Source organism: Pollachius pollachius (assembly GCF_949987615.1).
Source record: "Pollachius pollachius genome assembly, chromosome: 3".
NCBI classification, from domain to species: domain Eukaryota; kingdom Metazoa; phylum Chordata; class Actinopteri; order Gadiformes; family Gadidae; genus Pollachius; species Pollachius pollachius.
The window spans coordinates 20,865,210-20,887,309 of NC_136936.1; the positions used below are offsets into that span (position 1 = coordinate 20,865,210).

At 43.7% G+C, this 22,100-nt stretch overlaps 1 protein-coding gene across 1 annotated transcript in view; it reads left to right on the forward strand.

The window, feature by feature from the left end:
- bcas3 (BCAS3 microtubule associated cell migration factor) overlaps positions 1-22,100 on the forward strand; it is a 211,016-nt gene that overhangs the window by 55,243 nt on the left and 133,673 nt on the right. Inside the window, exon 16 of the mRNA XM_079733370.1 lies at positions 10,551-10,701. Within this exon, the coding sequence (XP_079589496.1) occupies positions 10,551-10,701 (151 nt within the window). The remainder of the gene's footprint in view (positions 1-10,550; positions 10,702-22,100) is intronic.

Sequence of the window (22,100 nt, forward strand, 5' to 3'; positions counted from 1 at the left end):
CATAAACACCTGTGATGTATGTTTAAACATACACGCTCACACGTTGCGCTGCTGGAGCGGTCCATTATCTATCCAGTGGTGGGGGGGGGGGGGGGGGGGTTGTCCGTGTTTGGTCAGCGGGCGATCGGCTGCCACGAGAGCAGAGAATGGGAATCTGAGCGGAGGGGAGTAGTGGGTTACATCAAAGGCCGCCAGTCAGAAGGTGAAAGTGTGCGCACTAGCTAATGTGGCGCAATAGAGAGAGAGAAAAAGCAGTGAGCACGGGATGGAGAGGGAGGGAAGTGGAGGGGGAGAGAGAGAGCAAAGAGTAAGATAAGTTGGCAGTAGCAGCGTTGAAAGCCGGGGTCTTGCGGAGCGTGATCGTAAATCACACTTTGGTTTCAAAGGAGGGCATTAGGGCCACCTGTCAACAATTAGTCCTTGCTCCGATCTCTTTTCTTGCCCTGCGTGTATGTGATTGTGTTTTTCTTTGTGTGTGTGTGTGTGTGTGTGTGTGTGTGTGTGTGTGTGTGTGTGTGTGTGTGTGTGTGTGTGTGTGTGTGTGTGTGTGTGTAAGTAAGTGTGTTTCTTCAGTGTGTGTTCGCTCATTCCACGCGAGAGAGAGAAGACAAAGAAGCCACAGGAGTGACACTTGAGGGGTAAATGTGAAAAATAGGGAACCAGTCAGACGCCTGCAGACTGCAGTGAAGAATGGGCGCCGCTACTTGGCCCTCTCTCACATCTCAATCTCCAGATATTCCCTAAACTCTGTGTCTTTGCAGAGCATCCGGCTCCATCCACAGGAAATTGTCGACAGGCTCTTGTGCTCCTTTTATCAAGGTGTTAATGCATACCACATGGATGCTAGTTCAGGATATATATATATAGAGAGAGAGATATGTAGACACATAGAGAGACAGACCCCTTGCGGTGTGAGGTGAGAAGCAATCGTAAAGGATCAGAAAAGGGTGGGGGGGGGGCGAGGTTGGGAGACGTTGGACGCCGTTCACGTGTGTATAGCTTTCCCCACCAGTACTCACCATGTCCATGTCATCAGACACAGACAGGTCGAGTGAAACAATGCAGCTGTAGAATGTTCTCCTTTATTTATTTTCTTGCTTGTTTGTTGTTTGGTGGGTAGCCCTAGCCACAACAGCTGCCCAGTGATTGTCGTGAAGGGCGGCGCTTTTTGTTTTTATTTTGTTCTTTTTGGGGAGGGGGGTGAGGGGGGAGTTAAGGAAACGGTGGAAAAGTACACATCCTTCTCAAAGCTGCCAGCCTTGCCTCCAGGCAGACACCTAAATATAGAAGCTACAATTGGCTTTCTCTCGTTCTCCTCCAGGTTTATATGGGGAGCAGCTATTTACATCCCGACACGTTGATTCTCCCTTGTTTTCGGTGGGGGTAGCTTGGTGTCCAGTTTGATGTAAGGATTGTCATTTGAGGTGATGACCTGTAATTTGTCTTGAGCTGTATGGCAACAGCAGAGACACTTTGTGGCTGTGCTCCTTCAAGGGTGATTCATAAATGGTTTCTCTAAGCTAGGGATTGGTGATGTATTGTGTATCCCTACATGTATATTTCCTGTTGGTAAGTTTTGATGAAAAAAAAAAGTTTAAAATCATCACTGAATTAGTTTCAATTGAATTCAAGAAATAAGTAGACATGGGAAATCATGTTAACATAGATTCTATCATGCACTGTGTACTCCTAGACAGCATATTCATGACTTGGGTCCTCAATGTAATATGAACATTGTTTGTTTTTAACACCTTAACACCTTGAAGAAATAGTGACTGCTGAAACATCTGATGCCCAACATTAAGGTTGAATCCAACAAACTGCTATGCTGCTCATAGATGGATTCCATGAGCAGATTCACTTCGTTCCAATCTCAATGCCTCTTATACTAGAAATATATACAAAAACCTAATGTCACCTAGTCAGAAAGTAATTGTAACACCGATTCCTCCATCTAGTTAGTTCCTGCAGGTCGTTCTGAGATCATTTTGTGACGCAACATCATGAATAAGGCCCGAGGAATGGGTTGTTTGTGGACAAAGAGCCGGGTGGTGTAACGGCTTAAGCAGGCGGAAAAATGTTTGTTCGTCTGTGTGCGGTGTGTTTTTCATTGCATATTTATGTATTCGTTGTTGCTTTTTTATTTTATTAATCTTTAACAAGATGGCGTGGGTGTGAGTTAAGTTTGCATGACTGCTTCCCGGCTATCTTCCGGTTATTCACTCCCTAACCATGAAACATCAACATGGGGCTATTAGTGCAACAGATTTCTCTCTTCACATGGCCAATGCCCCGGTGGTCCGAAACATGGGAGACCATCTGAGGGGGGGGGGGGTTGACGCGTGTTCACAGGATTGGCGTCGGAGCCAGAGAAAAACAAGGTGTGACAGGAAACTGTTAATCCAGGGCTGATAAAAGGCGCACTTCCTCCTCACTATTAGCAGAGCGGCGGATCGCCTATTTAGGCTTGGGCTTTTGGACCTTTTTTATCCCACATCCTTCCCCCCGCGCTCCCGACGGCCCCGCCTCAGTCATCATCCCTCGCCGAGGGAGCGAACACACCAACACATTTGTGACATCTGTGGCAACAAAGTTAATCCCATGTATTCCATTTTTATCCTTGAAGTCCATCAGTTGCCACGCATACACGTGTCACAACAGTGACTGGTTACAATTGTTTGTGGGCTTTTATCAGGTTTAGTGCGGCAGGGAGAACAGCATGTAGAAGAGGAACCGTACCCCGTACATGCATTCATTCAGGCACACATGCACGCTCACATCCCATGTGCTAGCCTGTGAACTTAAACTGTCCCACCATGGTTCACCTTCATTCATTTCAGTTAAAGTGCTGCTCATCCTGGAAATGCTGAATATTGCATAGAAAAACAAAATAAAATACACAATTGATTTATTTAGCCTACTTATGTTTTATTTTCCTTATTTTCTGTCTTTGAAATAGCAGTTATCCCGTTTTAAACAGAGGTATACCTTGTGAAACATTCTGTGCTACCGGTTATGTCCTCGGTGTGGCACTGGTGGTCAGGATTCTTGGCAGGTAGTGAGGGAGGCAGGATCAGTGCAGGCTGCATAGCCAGCCAGCCACTCAGCCTGCCAGACCTTATTCAAGGAGAGAGAGAGAGAGAGAGAGAGAGAGAGAGAGAGAGAGAGAGAGAGAGAGAGAGAGAGAGAGAGAGAGAGAGAGAGAGAGAGAGAGAGAGAGAGATGCATGCTTGAATTATGCTCTGAGGCTTTTGCTTCGATGCAAATCTAACACAGAGAAGGAGGGGGAAAGGGAGCAGGGAATAGGGAGATCTGGGTAATACTTACAGCATTTTTATGAATGGTCAGTTCCTCACGCTAAAATACATTACATCTGTCCTTTTTCTTTTTTGGTTAAGGCAGTCTGGGTTTATGAAATAATTCTTGGGAGGCACAAATGATTCAATGTGGAAAGAGATGTGTCAATTTTTTGTTAGGAGTATGATCTTTCTTTTTTAATTGCTTTAAGGTCTACAACTCTGTCATGCTAATATATTGGCATTGGACTTTAATAATAAGCCAAAATAATAATCTCTCAAATTTCCAAAGTAATGGTTAAACTAGTTTGGGATTTGCTTCATTGGATTTGATGCAATTCCAAGTTTGCATCAACTTCTGTATCAGTAAGAATATATATATTGTAAATATAAGTATTATTACCCTTTCAAATATACTGTAGCATTTGATTTAGTTAATTGTTAATGGTCCCTTTATGAAGTGAAATCACGGGGGCAGAATTACACTTTAAAAATAATAACAAAGCAAAGCTTTTCATAAATCTAAACCAGTGAGCATCCTACAAACTCTCACGCGATTGAATATGTGAACAGTTAAATTCATACGTACAGATATTCATTTCTAAGAGTATTTGTGAAAGTAGTTGATTTTTACAATTGTTTAGCTTTCTGTATAACTCGAGGCTAGGGTTTTGGCTGTCGGCATATTTCGTTTACCAGTTGTGTTGTCCGTGAGGAGAGCTATAAAAAGCTTCTTGTGCAGGCAGATGATGAAGGCTCCATCCACTCCGTCTCCTCTCCTTCCCTGTGGTCGTCAGCCCAGCCAGAGCCCGTAGCTCGGCCTAAGTCAATAAACGGAAAGTGTGGCCAAAAAAAGACCACACTACAGTCAAACAAGCTGTTTATCCTTGAAAATTAGCCTTCCCCTGTACTTTTAGAGGCGTTTTAAGGAAACCATAGAGTCTACACGATGTAAAAGGCCGTGGGTCTGGGCCGGCTTCTGCCAGAGTTATGTCTTTTTTTTTTCTTCATGTTTTTTAATATCTCAATCTCCGCAACCACTAATCCCTCTTATCACCATGGACGCTCGCCACTGCACTCATCATTATTTGATTTGCAAAATTGTAAGGTAGAAATAAAAAATTTAACCGGTTTGTTTTTTGTACACTGAGCAGCACTTGTGGCTTTAAGCTTATTACCATGTGATCTACAATAAAACACATATGCGTTCAAGGTCTTTAAGCCCATTCGGTCAAGTTAACATATTGGTGCCATTATTGTGTTGCACTAATTTGTACAAATTTTCACCTGGTTCAGTATTTTTTTGTATTTTATATAAAATAAAACTACGGTATTGAATATACTCCCATTCCATTATCACCATTATGCAATTAAAGACATATCTACCAACAATGTTAGTCTGTAATATCTATGATATTCCACGATAATACTATAATTTAATAATAATACTATAATAATATGATATCTATTAAGGAATATTAGAAACATTAATCCATTTTATTCTACTACAGTCCATCAAAACATATTTCTACAATCATATACTCCTGTTGCATTGCAATAAGGCAAACTAATTTTATATTAGTCCAAATCATAAAACATGAACAAGACTGAGAATAAAAAAAAACACATTATCCTGTTTGAAAACGTATTTACTTGCCTGTTAACAGTTTTATACTTTTCTAACTAGTAAATATCTGTAGTTAATATTAGTTCTTGGACTTTTCATTGATTCAATGCAAACACAAATTAATCTATTAATCTACTTTATTTAACAACTAAAATGGGAATTTGTATACAGCTTAAAATTAATCTTATTTATCTTGAATCTGACAATGTATCATCCTCAATCCTAACATATTTTTAGGTTGTGACAAAAATATTAGGCAATTCATTTTCACTTTCTCTCAGTGCACTTTCTCTGCATCTCTCTCTCGCTCTCTCTCTCTCTCTCTCTCTCTCTCTCTCTCTCTCATTCATTGTCCATGCTTGACTCTCCTTCCAACTCTTGATGATGAGCAGTTTGCAGAACCAGACATCAGGTGGAAAGAGGACAGAAAACAAAAGAGTAGTTTGCCACTGCTTTTTTTTTTTAAGGTTTGAAAAGGTAAAGAAAGAAAACAAGGCATTTTTAATGGTTGTGTGTGTGTGTGTGTGTGTGTGTGTGTGTGTGTGTGTGTGTGTGTGTGTGTGTGTGTGTGTGTGTGTGTGCGTAAGCGTAAATGCAGAACCAGAGACCTTTTCCTCAGACTTTTTTGTGTGTTTGTATCAGGACAATAACAAAACAAAACACCATTTTTTTAAATTAATTTATTTATCTTTCACTTATGTGCTTCTTCTCACATATCTATTGTATTATATTATTATTATTTTACCTCTGTATGTATTCATTGCTATATTCAATTATTTGTATTCCTATTTTATTCTTCAATTCCTGTCAAGGACATTTTGTCTGCTTATGGCCAGCTTGCGGATCTGCTACACCTGGATATTTAAAGTGCAGAGGCAATGATGGATTTAAGCTGTTGCTTCTGCCTTAGCAGACTGCTGGCTTTTTTTTTGTTGGTCCAATCCAGGCCGAGTTAGAATACAATTTTACTACCAGCGGTGAGGACAAGGCATTTATTTTTATTTTAAGAGATTCACTAAACCATTTGCTCAAGAGTATTCTGCAGCCTAAAGCATCAAAACATCAAGCACGATATTTGCCTCATATGTTTATTTTGTTTAAAAAATGTATTCAAAAAGTCATTGAGAAAAAAACCATGTGCTACAACGGCCACATATCCACAAAAATGATGGAATAGCCTCATACAGCATAGCCCCAAAAAACGTTGCCCCAAGATTATGAAATGGGCAACAGTGCCCAGTTTAGTTCTCAAGGCAAGTGTGATGTATATCCGTAAATGTTAATTGCCAGGGTACCTGCACATCAAAATTCAATAACGTTTGACACAATGTGCAATGGTTAACAAGCTGGTTGGAAGCTATTGGCAGCAGAATAACTCCAATCAGATTTAATTGTGGTGGATTGTAAAGTGTCTTCTGGATTCTGTTAGTTGATAGACTTAACCAGGATAATCTCAACCAGTAACAACATTTTGGGAGCAACATCCAATTAACATGATCAAATATACATGCTTTGTGCTGAAGGAAATATATTTTTTGTATTTACTTCACCTGAGGAATAAGGACATTATATGATTACATTACGTAAACAAATATATCCATACATTAATAAAAATAACGTAAAAATATTTGAAAAAATAAACAAAATTTGTGTGTGTGCCAAAACTAAACCCCTCCAACAACTAGAGCCAATCGTTGGCCACCATGGATTACTAGCTCTTTGACCTACAACGACACACACACACACACACACACACACACACACACACACACACACACACACACACACACACACAAGGCCAGAATATGGTGTCATCTGATCCAGTACTCGAGCTGTCTGCCTGTTTGCCTCGCTCCCGTCTGATGAAGCAGTGTAAATAATAACATGCTGTAAACTTGAAGATCTCATTTCCTTGCCTCGCGCACTCATGCTTTTACACTTGCTGGCCAACGCACACATCGGCACTGCTTGTTGTTTCCTCTGAACAATCAAGCGTATGTTTTAGTTTGAATACTTGTTATCATATTCAATTATGACATTTGTGTAGAATGTGGTTTTAATCCACTTTGAAGCCACATATTGTACATTGCTAAACAAGGGCAGAATGATGACATGGATTGGTTCTGGCTTCAAACACAATGTCCACACTCATTCCCTTGAGAGGGTCCTAATAATGTGGATAATGTGCTAAACGACGCTCGACACTGAATAAACTTCTCTCTTCTATTCTTCCCCCCCCCCCCCCCCCCTCCCCCAAACCCTCTCCATCATCCATCATAAACGTCACCAACAAACACAACACGTCCTTGCAATGTTTTTGTCCACCATTTCACGGCCCTGCTCGTACTTCTGGCCTCTTCCCAGCCGGCCTCCTGTCACGTTCACCTCCCCCTGCCCCTTCTGGACGCCTCCTCCTCCTCCCTCTGCCAGCCGTACTCGCCCACCTCCTCCATCCCCTCGAGCAAAATTCAAATCCGAACTCGGCGTGGCTCTCGCGCTCGTCAATGGGACAGGGTGTGGGACTGTCCTTTTCCTTGCCTGGGCTCATCCGTTGGGCACGTCTGCTTATATCAGATGCAAATCAGGGATTAAACGAGCTGAGGGAAACATGAGTGGGGGCCGAGAGCGTGGGGAGGGCGAACGAGGCAAGACACAAGGCCACCGGGGAGGCGGCGGTGGCCAGGCTGGAGCGCCCGAGAGGTGAGAGGTGGATGCAAATGCTGTTGAGACTAAAAGGACAAGCGGTGGACAGTGATGGACACGGGGGGACTCCTGGAACGTTTGGTCGGGGCGGGGGATGGGGGAGAACAGGGGCCGCTTGGGGCTGGTGGTTTCTTGGGTGACCTTTTGGCAGGACAGGAGTTTTTTTCTCATTACGACGACGGAGGCTGAGGATTTGCATTGATGGATCTTCTTTCCATGGGACTGTCATGTATCAGTGCTCCGGCACATCACACACCCCGGTCATTAATCAAATCACAGCCTCTCGTCTCCCAGAGCCGCCGCACCGGGACTATCGGTCTGCCAGACGTTCCGTTCTTCTCCTCTTTCCCCCTCCCTCGCTCACTCCTCTTACCTCTCTCTCTCCCTACCAACAAGCCTTCTCTTTGATCTGTCATTCTCTATCACACGATACGATCCCAGTCACCCTAAATCCTTTGATTGGCCATTTTTGGATGTACTCTCCCTCCCATTCTCGCCTCCTCTTTGTCTTTTTCCCCTTCCTCCTGCCGTCGTCTGTCTGTCCATCTGTGTGTCCTCTTCCTGACACCAGCCAGACAGCCCAGACGCTGTGTTGTTTATGTATCGTCTTCTGGCGGTGCGTGTCCCTTTACCGCCACACTTACGTCAGAACTAGCCGGCACTGGGTGTCAACCCAACCCCGCTACTTAACCCGCCCCCGCCCCTGCCCCAGACACACACACGCACACACACACACACACACACATTCTGACTGACACTGCAGCGATATGACGGCCAAGTCAACACTGATCGTGGCCTTCCCTTCCGGCCCTCTTCCCCAGTCAAACAACACCTGTTCGGTCATGCTGCAGCCTGCAGAGCTGCTGTGGGGTTCGGTGGGGGGGGGGGGGGGGGTTGTACGACTAGAGGTTAATAATGCAAAGACCTGAAGGGCTGGGGTCCCCAGCAAAGTGAATTGTCCGTTTTGGAAGGGGATGCTAAACTCATTAACATTTTTTTCCTTCCCTTCTCTCTTTGGTCTGTGAAGCACCATTATGGCTTTTCAGGCTGCTTCCTGTACTGATTTTTTTCGTCCGACGTTGGGCCCTACAAACAAAAGGTGCCCGGCCTTGGGGGTGTACCTCTTTTGAAATGTGAAGGACCCTCAAACGCTGCACAGCAGAGGCCCCCAACATTAGTATCTGGAGCTCAGGAGAGGAGGTAGAGAGAGAGCCAAGAGAGAGAGAGAGTCTTGCGCAATGGTCTCTGTTGCTTAATGGCTCCCCCATTGTGGTTCCACCAAAGACCTCTAAATGCTGGCCCCCTCCATCCCCATCCTGCCGCCCTGCTCACACAAACATTTCTTTTGGAGGACACAAAGCAGGGGTCTTGGCAGAACTAATACAACTCAGCTACAGGTTAATGATCTAAAAGACCGGGAGCCCAGAACACTCAGACAGGCCCGATTGCGGCCACCATATAATGACATGACACTCTTCTCCTGCTCTCATGTAATATCCTATAGGTCTTCCTTGTTTCCTCTGTACTTAAGTTTGATTTAATCCAGTGTTTAATTGTTGTTTTCTGCCTGTCTGAATGTAACAATTGGAACAATAAGGGGTTGAACAACATTCAGAGATCACATCGTGTCACGATCTTGAGATTATTCCCTCTTTTTGCTTTGAAACTACTTAAGAATGTTTCTGGGCTCTCGCAGCGGATGGAGGCGAAGAAAAGAAACAGGAATTCAAACATTCATACCTAGGTTGTGCTTGTTTTTTCTAGTTAATTTAGTCTCTGATGATTGCAATGAAACAATATAGCTTACAATATTTAGCAAAAAGGTGGCAACAATATTTAAATGTCAATTGCTCAGGATGTTGGAATATGCAATCGAAAAATAATTCATGTTCAGCGCTTCCCTTTCTAAAATGAAGCTATTTAAAAATGACCCATAGACGTCAAGTTTGTTCCTCATGGCCTCACATAAACGGACACCTTGGATTTGCTTAAAAAAAAGAAGCCATGTATAAGCAACTTCTCATGCAATCATATGCCCCGTTGCGCCTTCCCAAGATCCAATCTGTCTTGTGAACTAAACTCTAACAGAGCCTGCAATCTGTTGGGCAACTAGATACACTCCGAGCACAAGCGTAGATGATGCATAAATAAAGATGAAAAAACAAAACAAACGCGCGCCCCCCCCCCCCCCCCCAACACAGGCCCTCACCAGTGTTTCCTTCAACACGCCAGTGTTGCTGTTGGAGGCCATTAGGTCTGCTGGGAGCCCTTTGACATGCCCTGATTATGTTTGGCTGTGCTTCCACCAGGATATGTGAGATGAGATATGTTGCTCTGGATTATCAGACTGAGTGTGTGTGTGTGTGTGTGTGTGTGTGTGTGTGTGTGTGTGTGTGTGTGTGTGTGTGTGTGTGCATGCGTGTGTGTTGTGACGAGTCTGTGTATGGCCTGTGTTGATTGGCCTTGATTAACAGACTGCTGTGCTCTAAAACCAGAGCTAGAGCCTATGTAATGTAGCATCTTGAGCTTGTTACCTCCAATCAGTTCCCAAACGGGCCTTGAACCCAGGTGTGTGTGTGTGTGTGTGTGTGTGTGTGTGTGTGTGTGTGTGTGTGTGTGTGTGTGTGTGTGTGTGTGTGTGGACTTGCACGGGCTGTTGATTTAAGATTGTTGAGACTGGATTTTAGTGTCCCAAGAAAACAAACAAGCTTAAATCATATAAATTGCATTTTGTTTTTCACTCAGTGTAGAAATAATATATATCAGCTCCAAGTAAACACGGTATCTGAACTTTTAGATTTGAAATCAGCATTGCTTGCTGCTCATGGTATAACACCTCTGGCACAAATATTTGAACGTCCTCTGTGCTTCTGGAAATATGACTTTGTGAATAATGCTGCTTACTGTTTGTTTCCCTGTTGCAGCCAAGCTAAGCAGCCAGGAGTCCTACAACAACTTCACCAACAACCACATGGGGAACCCCCGGCTGTCCCCGCTGCCCAGCCTCACCATGGTGCTCCCCCTGGCCCAGATCAAGCAGCCCATGACCCTGGGCACCATCACCAAACGCACCGGGTAAGGCCTCAGGTGCACACACATGTTGAAGTCATTCATATTCATAATACGCATACACCATAACGTTCTGAAAGTGTAGTGCGATGGGCCAAAATCTATCTATCTGTTTTATTTTAATCAAGGGAAAGACACTTTGGGTTGCATTTAGCTTTATTTAGAACGTCCTCTTCTTCCTGTAAAAAGGGCTGATGAATATGTTTGAGTCGTGTCAGAGTCCATGGACCCTTGCTTCTGCTCCACTAGTTGTGTTGTGTTCAGCGGGCTATGGAAACTGCGGCATGGCATTTCTTCTGGTGCACCTTTTAGGATGATGTGTGTGCATCGCCTTTGTCTCAGCTAACCGCTCCTTTTGCATAAACTCTTGAAGCAAAAACCCTCACACGCACACACACATGCGACTTTTTCCATCAAGATGATTTGCGTGTCGGCAATGGAGTGATTTTGTGAGAAAAAAGAATCAACAAGAAAATGAGCATGTGATTGTTTTCACTGGTATATTGAGGTTGTGCGTACATGATGCCCTTCAACCCACAGTGATACCCAAGCTCCTCTATGGCTGTGCGTGGCTTTCGGTTTAAACAGCATGATCTTCATCACACATTTAAATCATGTCGTTTTAGGGACACTATGGAGCATCATCATCAGCAGCAACAACTGCAACGGGATTTACATACAGGTGGCTTTAAAAATACGGGCAGGTTTTAATAGTTTCATTTAAATGTTATTTTCCTGTGCGGGTTTGAATGGGAAATGCTATAATGATCCAAGCAGGCAGCAAAGGGAATTATTTACCTGTGATATTTGATAAGTGAGCTCTGGGTATAACAACAGAGAGCTGACACCAGGTGATCTATGTGTCTTGAAACTGGATGCGGTTTTGCCTATATATAAATACCATGATCTTATGTATGGACGATTACCCAAACATAATCGCTCCTGTGTATACACACGGACTACGGACAAACGTATACACATATACACACACACACACGCATGAATATAGATATATTTATTAATTATTTGTGAGTATATATTTATGTATGTTTATATTATATTTTATATATTATAGTATAATTATAGTATATATTTTCTATTCAAACTACTATATAATATGGAGGCCACAATTAAATTGGTTGGTAGGCCTGTCTCATTGCACGTCTGTCTGTCTGTGTCAGTTTGTCCACTCTAGGGGAGGGCATCAGCATTAACTCATCAGGACATGCAGCTGTGCTGCCCGGTTTTGTCCCCCCCCCCCTGCCACACACACACATACACACACACACACACACACACACACAGCTGACTCTCCGGCTCTTCGCGGACGCTTGGTAAAAAACACGCCGCACACACACACACACACACAAGCATCCACTCACAGAGAAGGCAGGTTGGGCCCCCAGAGTGAGGGGTGATATCTATGCTTTCACGCTGTACTTGCACAGGAGTACCCAGGCACCATCTGCCTGTCTGCACAGCCAGCCTGCATGTGTGTGGGTGTGTGTGTGTGTGTGTGTGTGTGTGTGTGTGTGTGTGTGTGTGTGTGTGTGTGTGTGTGTGTGTCTGTGTGTGTGTGGGCATCAAGCAGCTGTATTTACACCTGTATGAGCAGATCGCTGTTGGCAGGGCGGCAGAGGAGAACACCAGCTGCTTAACCTACATTCTCATACCAGGCTGTCTGCTGTGGGCCTGCGATTCATGACACATACGCATATATGCACATGCATTATTCAAGGGTGCTTCCATTTTGTTATATGATTTTTTTGTTTAATGCAATAATAATAATACTTTTTTGTTTCATGTGTTCTCCGATTCTTTTTATATTTTATTTTGTAAAAGTCCAAAAACAACAATATACACACTGTGCTGTGGAAGAAGAGAAAAAAAAATGTGTTTGTTAATACATATATATAATATCATATAAAGTTTCATCTAAATTCTTTCAGAACCTTACCCAGAAATATAAAACATAATATGTTGGTTGGCTGTCTCTAAAAGGAAATGAAGGAAAAAAATCCCTAAAGCAGCATTTGCTGCTTATCTCCCGACAACCTCCCACAGCATGGCCTCCTTCCTCCTCCTCCTCCTGCTCCTCCTCCTGTCTAGGGTTAGGTCAGGGGAGGGGAGACCCTAGCCAGGCTTCTGTCAGCCCTCAGAGTTGCTCACTACTGACAGGACAGCAGAGGGGGTGTCTGGGTGACCTATGACCCTACCGTTTGCTCCCCACATTTCATTTCCTGTCTGGCCAAATTCTGCAAAAAGTTTGGAATTGGAAGGACATGTGAAAAAAAGAATTGTACACCAACAAAAGAGATGAAATGTTTCCCCTTTGTGTATGGAGAAAAAATAAAATGTTTACACATAGACACACACATTTTCACAAGGTTGCAAGGCTGAGTCAAAATTGTGATGCAAGTCACCTCGGCATGCCTCACACCTCCAGACACACACACACACAAACACAAACGTACACATTCCTACTTCATGAAATAACACTTTATGACTCTTCTCAAAATCCCACTGATGACATTTTTCCATCAAATGCTGATTGAGATTACACACAAAAGCAGCTAAACAAGGGAGAGAATGAGGTAGCCCCCTACGACCTGCCACAGATGGGCCAACAGATTACTGTAATACATGAGGAGCGGCCCAGCTCCTATGGCTAACCCATTGTCTCATAGAGCCTTAATGGAAACGCCCATTAAATAGGGGCTGTTAGGAACACTATAGGCAGGTTGTGGCTTTAGCCGGATGTGCAGTGACATACTGTAGCCTGCGTGGCCTCTATCACCGCTAAAACTTGTCGCACGCACCAGCCTAGTGCTAAACCATTTGCACAAATCACCCTCTAACTCCCTCTCCCCTCCCGCTTCTAATGGCCCCGGCGGAGCAGCTATTAGGGCCGATTGGTTAAGAGATGGATGTGTGAGCCATTATTGTGCCGGAGTGGGGTCGTTGCCCTGCGAGGTCGATTGGTGATTTGCTGCTCTTTCTCGCCATCTTGCTCTGTTCTGTGTCTGTCTCTCCTGCTTGGAGCTTTTCTCGCCACACGTTTAGTTTGCTCTTCTTTGTTTTGAAGGGTAGCTATTGTGCAACATGAAAGCCTGAATGGGGACGGTTAGGAAATATTCTTACGCTTTATTGCTTTTGAACATTTCTCTTTTTTTTTTACCTTTATTTTTCCAGATAAAACATTTAGAACAGTTTCTTATTTACAATATTGATCTGGTCCAAGAGGCCCCACCAGGAATAAAGGTACAAATAACAAATACACAAGCATGACTCATTTAGACAAATATAAAACGAATATACAAATACACAGCCTATGTACAGAAAGAAAATAGAAAAGACAAATGCACTAAAACTAGTCAGGGGACAGGTATAAAGATCTGGACAGGGTGTAATAAATAAGAGACAACATAAAAATTAAAGGGATGTGTGTATGTGTGTGTGTGTGTATGTGTGTGTGTGTGTGTGTGTGTGTGTGTGTGTGCATGTGTGCGAGCATGCGTGTGTTTGTGTATGCGAGCAGATGCGTGTGTCTGGGTGAAAAAAAAAAAATAATAATTAAGTTGTGTCAATGTTATATTGTGTGTGAAGGGTTTATGCGAGTGAGAAACGGTGGAATCAACAGGAGCAGGGGGGGGTCTACTAAGACATAGTTAAGTTTCTGCTTGAAGGCAGACTCTGATATGAAAGCTGTAAGTTTGAGGGTGTCTTGAATGGTGTTCCAGTCAAAAGCTGCAGCAAAATGAAAGGAGTTTCGGCTGAAGTTAGTCCTGGTGAGTGGGTTGATGAGTTTGATGAGCTCAGATGATCTTGTGCGGTAAGTGCTGCTAGAGAGATGGAGAAGGGAGGTAAGGTAAGACGGAGTCTTGCCCAGGAGTGTCTTATAAATAAACTGGGGCCAATGTCAGAGTCGGCAGGTTTGGAGGGAGGGCCAGTCCACCAGTTTGAGAAGTTCACAGTGGTGTGCTTTAAAGGGAGTATTGGTGGCAAAGCGGATAGCTGAATGGTGAAGAACGTCCAGATTGTGTTTCACTGTTTTTGAAGCCATTTTTCAGATTGTATCACCATAGTCAAAGATGGGCAGGATGGTCATTTTTACAAGTGTAAGTTTAGCAGAGCGTGTGAAGGATGCTTTGTTACGGAAGTGGAAGGCCAATCTGGCTTTCACTTTAATCTGAATATTATTAATATGGGTGGAGAATGAAAGGGAAGAGTCCAGCCAAAGCCCTAGATATTTGTAGGATATGTTTTGTTTTGTTGCTCATGTATTTATTTTACACCACAGTTAAATCTAATAGCTGACACTTCTATCCAAAGTGACTTACGTAAATAGATCATGTGGATAAATGAGTGGAATAGCTTTGCCCTGTGAAAACATTACTTGATATGTATTTATATGTATATACTGTAACTATAACTTTCGAAAGACGGCCCTTCAACCCATTAGTAAGGTCACCTCCATCCCACATTCCTCACATTCTCATTCTCCGTAATTGCAATGCATCTCTCATTAAGATTAAAATCCTTAGATTAATAACTTATTTTCTAATAAATTGTAGTTTTAAGTCAAACACAACTTTGCATTGCATCCAACTGCTTGCTGTCCACATGCCCCCCACTGACCTCCTACATCTGCTCATGAAGAGTCCGTCAGGTTACCCATCTTCAAAGAACCCCATCGTTTTCACCTAAATAGCTCCTTTTTTGTTTTCCGTTCCCTCTTACATTTAAAACTTGATTCTTATCACCTAGAGAGATCCTGATGCATCCAACGCATAAAAGACAGCGGCCCTGTGAAGTGCTTTGCTTGGCTGTGTATCCTGTGGTGGGGGGGCAGAGTTCAGTCTCATTGGACCCTTTATTGCTGTTAGGAAACGGCTTTATTTACTGTCAACTGTTTACGGAGATCACTCACTATCTCTGCATGTGCGGAATAAACACAGGAACACACTCCCACTCCCAAATGCTTTGTAAACTCTCTGGACACACGCAGGCTCAATGGCACACACACACACACACACACACACACACACACACACACACACACACACACACACACACACACACACACACACACACACACACACACACACACACACACACACACACACACACACACACACAAAAGAACATACACGACTAGATTGTCCCAGAGGCACATGGCCTTGATGTATGTGTTAAGATAAACACAGAGAACGCACTGCCCACATTCTTGCTTCACAGCACTGGAGGATTGAGCCACTATGAAACCAGTTTCAATACACATTGGAGCTGGAAGTGTCCGTGTCTGACCGCAAATGTGTCAAGAAACTGGGTTGATTTAGATTTATATCAATACATATTGATGTCAATGGATTGAAAACATACATTTAAATGGGTAGAACAATGTTATACCAGCAGGATTCAGTCTTATTATTAATGTAATTCAAAATGTATTCCAATCAATTGCCACAGAGTCTCTCAATGCATCTCGTGCATATCTAAATCCCCTTACACCCAATTACTGCTCACAAAGAAGATACGTGTGACATGCTGCAATGCTGTTAAAAATACCTGGAAAAAACAATCCAGACCAAACTTCCCATGTAAACGTTACTGCTAAGCAAGCTTTTACCATCATGTGAAAATGTAGAAATATATTTAACAATGAAAGCTTTTTCCAAGGAGATGCAGAACTGCAGATCCTACATTATGCCCTCCTTCAAAAAAAAAGATGATGCATGAAAGATGTCTTAAGAACCCCCCCTCCTTTCAAAAAGGACAAAAAATGCAGTCATGCCGCATCTGCCAAAAGTATGGTATCACACTTTAACATGGAGCTGGATGGCTTCAATCGCACAGCCATCCCCTCAAGGTTTTCAAATCCATCTTAGCCCACCGACACTCCGCTTCCTGCTCGATATGCGCTGTGCTCTTTAAACAGACATGTCAAAAAAAAAAAGACATGTGAAAAGTGTGTTTGGTCAAGTGTGCTCCTTCTAATAATGGTTTTTCCATCTATTGCTGTTTGTGTGTGTGTGTGTGTGTGTGTGTGTGTGTGTGTGTGTGTGTGTGTGTGTGTGTGTCTCTCCCCTCCACCACGGCCCTCTTCCCCTCTCCTCTCTCTCTCTCCCACGAAGACCCTACCTCTTTGGGGCGGGATGCTTTGCCATTAAAACTCCATGGTGAGTTGGTCTCAACCCCTCCTTGTCTCCCCCCCCCCCCCCTCTCTCCGACCTCCCCCCCACACCCCCCACTTACCCAGAAGCATGCGTCTGTCTACTGTACACCCGTCGCTACATGACTGCCTCTCTCGTTTGTCTCTCTGTTTATTTGGGTCTCTTCAGACATAAGTGTCCCCCATATGTTGATCCCGCTGTGAATGTCAATTTTTTTGTTTTCCTTAACCCCCCTACTTTGTTTCTTGTATTCTTACTTTTTTGTTTTCGTGCTGGGATGACACATTTGTACTGCTTCAGCGGCGGAGAAGCATCCAGTGTCGTATGTGTTTCCAAGCCGCAGCGATGATTTGCTGGAATTCCCTGAAAGTCCTTTTGATTTGATATATTCTGCATGGCAACACCTCACATCCCCTGAATAATGGATCCCAACACGCAGCCTGCAGGCCGCTTCGTGGGCGGTGGCGGGGGTGGCGTTTGGAAAATGACACTTCTCATCCGTCCCACCAGGCTCTTTCCCTTTACCAGTCTTATTTAAGAATAACAACTCCATCTCCCCTTTTTTTTTTTCAATTTGCTAAGACCTACATGTTTTCCCAGGAGAAACAATTTTGCAAACAAAAACAGACATGCTGTTCTCATTTTGTCGATGGCTTCTTTGGTTACACGTTGGGCGAGTCCGATGTGCCAGCGGGACTTGTTGTTGTTGTTATTGTTATTAGTGTACGATTACGTTAGCAACAGCCTTGTTCGTGTACAGCTCACATCAATGTTGTTTTTGCAGTGTTTTCTCGGTTTGCATCAAACTATTTTTTCTTTTAACTAAAGCCTTGGGTATGACACATATGCTCAATCATTGTTGGATAGGAGCGTGCCTTCGCCGGCTTCTCCTACCGCAGAATAATATTCTGCAAACTAAAAATGTTACGGTCAAAGCAGTAACATGTCTGCATGTGATGTAAGTAATTACTAACTTTGTGTTTCTGATTTCTATGCTCTCTCCAGTGGTTGTTGTGCCTTTTTTTTACTAGGTTTTGCAGCATTCTACCTTTTTCATGTAGCTACTTAAATTTTGATTGTATTCTTTGAGTGCTCTACAGCTCAAATTCCCTTTTGCTTTAAAAGCATTTGCTAGATGGCTTAATGTAAATGTCCACACATATTTATCACATTATTTCATGAATGTTTGACCCGAATTGCAATAACATAAAAGTTATTATTTGGTATTTCTGTATTAATTTATTTCCTTCCTTTTTGTCTGGCTTCATACCGTGGGATTAGAAACTAGTGGTAAATTCCACAAACAAAGGGCTCTCATCCATCTAGTGTCAGCGAGCAAGTCAGAGGAAGAACGTTACTCCTTCATTGCTTGATTGGTTTAATCCATTGGTCATGCCTTATTGCAAGCATCATCAGGGACTGTCATTTGGCTGCAATTGATTATCTGTATCTTCTTTGCTATAAAACATATGTTTTCGTTTAACACACCTCAAGGGCAATTTATTTTTCAAGCAACTAGTGTTTAATGTGAGATTGTGTTACGGCAGCCTTAGTTTGGATGCGTGTTCCCCTGGCCACACTACATGCAAAGCTCTGAATGCGTGTGGAGCCAGTGAGATGATTGAGTGGCTTGGTGAAGTGAACTTTTCTCTCGCTCTCTCTCGCTCTCGCTCTCTCTCTCTCTCTCAGTCCTCCCGTCGTCCAAACTCACTTTAGAAAATGAATAGCATGTGGTGCCTTCCCCGAGTTTTGGGTTTCCTCTTTTGTTGTGGCGAGTCACTCATGGCTTTTAATTGAAGCTTTTTCCTCTCTTTCTCTTTCTCTCGCGCTCTCTCTCCCTCTTTCTCTTTGCCCTTAGTGTTTTCAGATAGTATGTCTTTCAAAGCTACACACAATTAGCATTGGAAATCTTGACCCTTACAATAACTACCTTCCGCTCGATCGTGTGATAGATACAGACATTGATAGGGTTTGCCTAATGACATATGCCTTGGGATTTCTATGACAGTACATTTTTTAAGTTTTGCCTCGACCATGGGCTGAGATTTCCAGCCATAACACTGAGTTAAGAAGGCCTTTCCTTAACAAAGCCTTATTTTTTTATATTTGTTTTGCATCGGCCAGACTGTTGGATTGTTTGTAAAATAGCTTTAGCGATTCAGATTTGAACCTTGTGTTGCTCACTTGGCTGTAAAGTAGGTGGAGTGGAATTTGGGAAATAAAGCAAAGGTCCGTGTCTGTTGGCCATACAGGCCCTGTTGTGTGCCGGAGGTTCAGTAGTGGTTGTCATTAAGGCCGTCTGTTTGCCGCAGCCCCAAGGCTGCCTCTGTTTCGCAGGAGCCGCCGCAACATAATAAATGTGACGTTGAAGGATGTGTCCTCCACATGACTGCCTGAAGGCTTGCTCTCTCTCTCTCTCTCTCTGTCTCTCTCTCTCTCTCTCTCTCTCTCTCTCTCTCTGTCTCTCTGTCTCTCTCTCTTCCCCCCCCTCCCCCTTCCCCTTCCTATGAGCATTCCGGTCACAGTCTGGCTTCCTCCGTTGGCTTCTTATTTGATATATTTATATTTACTCATACCATCGAGCATCGAGCATTAGTGCACATTAACTGTTTGTCGCCGGATGGCCACATGGAGCAGGCTGGAACGCTATTGGTGGACTGTGAGGGCCAACCGACGCCCCCGCTCCCCACCTCACCCCCACCGGCTGCCAATGGCGCCTTGTGTTAGTCCCCGACGATGTAATGTGGAGGGACTTTGGTGGATGATGTTGCAGATTGAGTTATGCCCTTGAGGAAAAGCTATTAGCTCCGTCAAGAGTCGTCATTTGTTAAATGAAAAGTGGAAATGACATGCGAGCAGCCCTTTCAGTAAATTGTAGTTAACAGAGAAAATGGAGGCTGCTCGGCACAAAAGGGAAACGCTGCGGAGGGAAGCGAATGATGGAGAACAGGGGAGAGAAAAAAAGAGCGTTGGCTGCTGTTTGAGAAACATCCATCTCCCCACTCTCGCTTCTCACTCGGTATATTTATTTTTCGGTCATTTATTGATATTGGGTTACGTTTTTTTTTCTGTAGGTTACTGATGTTTTCCAACACTACCCCTTCCCCCCAGACCACTAGGAACACCACCTCCCCCTCTAAAAGGACTCCTGCTTCCCATTTGGAGGGAGAAGCATTTAGGAACTCGTCTGCTGCCGCTGCAGCCCGCCGCGAGGCCAAAAACCTCAACACTTTCTACCCACTTCAAGCGAGGCAGAGAGGAAAAGGCTGATTTAAAAAGCAGATAAACAAACCTTGGCGGTCACTCCACTTTGGCGGGGCCGGGGGGAGGTGAGGGAGCCGAGTGGGGCCACTCTGCCTGGCGCCGCCGGCTGGCCCAGCACTAGCACCGCCACTCTTCAAAGAGGCCCCACAGATACAGCTCATCAGCTGTGGAGACTTAATATAGGCTGCTGTCACATTGGGTGTGTGTGTGTGTGTGTGTGGGTGTGTGTCTCTCTCCCTCTCTTTGTGCATATGGGTATGCATGCAAGGTCTGTAATTGTACTAATATCTTGGGGCATTGGGCTATATGGCTCCAAACTCTTAATCTCCCCATTTACTGCGCCACAAAGTCTTTTATATCCTCATTTGTCATTGGTTCCAGCTTAAAAATAACATTTTGGAAACACTGTTATTTGATGCTGCATCGTGCGGACTGCGGATCTTCGTCCCAAGAAAAACACAAGCGATATTGAAGGATGTAATATATACATATGCGCCTTATAGTGCACACATTTGTGTGGTTGATTTTTAAGCTTAGCAGCCCTGACCCTTAGAAAACCTTAATGAACCCCACCATGGAACAGGATTTTTGTTTCATTGGGGAAGTGAAAGTGCAGAACATTGTGTGTGTGAGACCAAGCAGTGTTTAAATCGTTCCCCATAGAGGACCCCTTTCCTCGTCAGACAGCACATAGCAGGGGCTCACTTCATTCACAATTTACCATGAATTGATATTTAAAACATGGTCAAATCCAATCAATTCCATATTTTGAGGATCTCAGGATCTCATCTACAAGATGGTCTTGATCATCCACATAACATATCGTGTTCATTCATTCAAGTACATTTGGACGGACACAGGATTAGAGATCTTACAGATGGAGGTGGAGAAAGGGAAAGTGAAACTGAAAGGGAAATGGGAAAGATAAGGAAACATTTTTCAATGTTGATTCACTGCCTTATCTTCTGGATGGCGGCTGACACACCTAAAGGCCCCAGGAAGAGGACGAGGCACTGAGCAGGGTGTCAGCCAATGCAATATCCTGACGATAATATTAACTATGGTTAATAATATTAACTATTAACCATACACACAACTCATTGATGTTTATTCACAAGCCCCAGATTCAACAATATCAAATACATGCTGTGGGTGTGTGTGTGTGTGTTTGTGCGTGCGTGTGTGTGTGTGTGTGTGTGTGTGTGTGTGTTAGGCCGTGTTTTCTTTAACATAACCTTGACTTGCCTCTAAAACACCTCACTCTCTCATCCTGCGTCAACAAAGTGTCTACACAAAGACATAAATTCTCGTATTTACAGACTAATTCACGAGCCGCTGACAGTTAGAAAAGGGAAGACTAAAGAGCAAAAGTCCAGGCCAGCAACCCCAGCCATTCAACTTCCATTAGTGTGATGGCTAGACCTGGTAAGGACAGTTCTGCAGAAGGTAGAGTTGCCTTGGTTTTGATATGGTTTGGTTAATTACACTACAGCTAGCCTATAGGATACAGTCTAGTAGTCTATCTTTTGTTGTCTGTTGACAATTTGTTGTCTGTTTGACAATTGACTTTTCTCCTTTCTCTTCATCACTAACGTATGTGAACAAGTTCCCCACACAAGTGTGGTTAACTGTAGGTCAAGGTTAAGCATCCCTTTGGGATAGCGCAACACAACCCTCAGGGTTAGGGGCTACCTTCTGCACGTGTTGTCTGAAATGCACTGTTGGATTTTGCTGTCCAGGTTGATTACGAGGCCAGGGAACAACATGTGAACCTACGTTTTGATCACTTCCATATGATCAGCGGAGAGGGGCGTAGAGGGGGTACTTCAGCTGAACTGAACCCCCCTTCTGCATCGTCTTCCTCACAAGCGGTTCTGACATGGCGAATAATCCAATAACTCCTCATGAATGCTCTCCATTGGTTAAGTCAAAGTGATGCAACCGGCGGAAATGGCTTATTGAACGCTG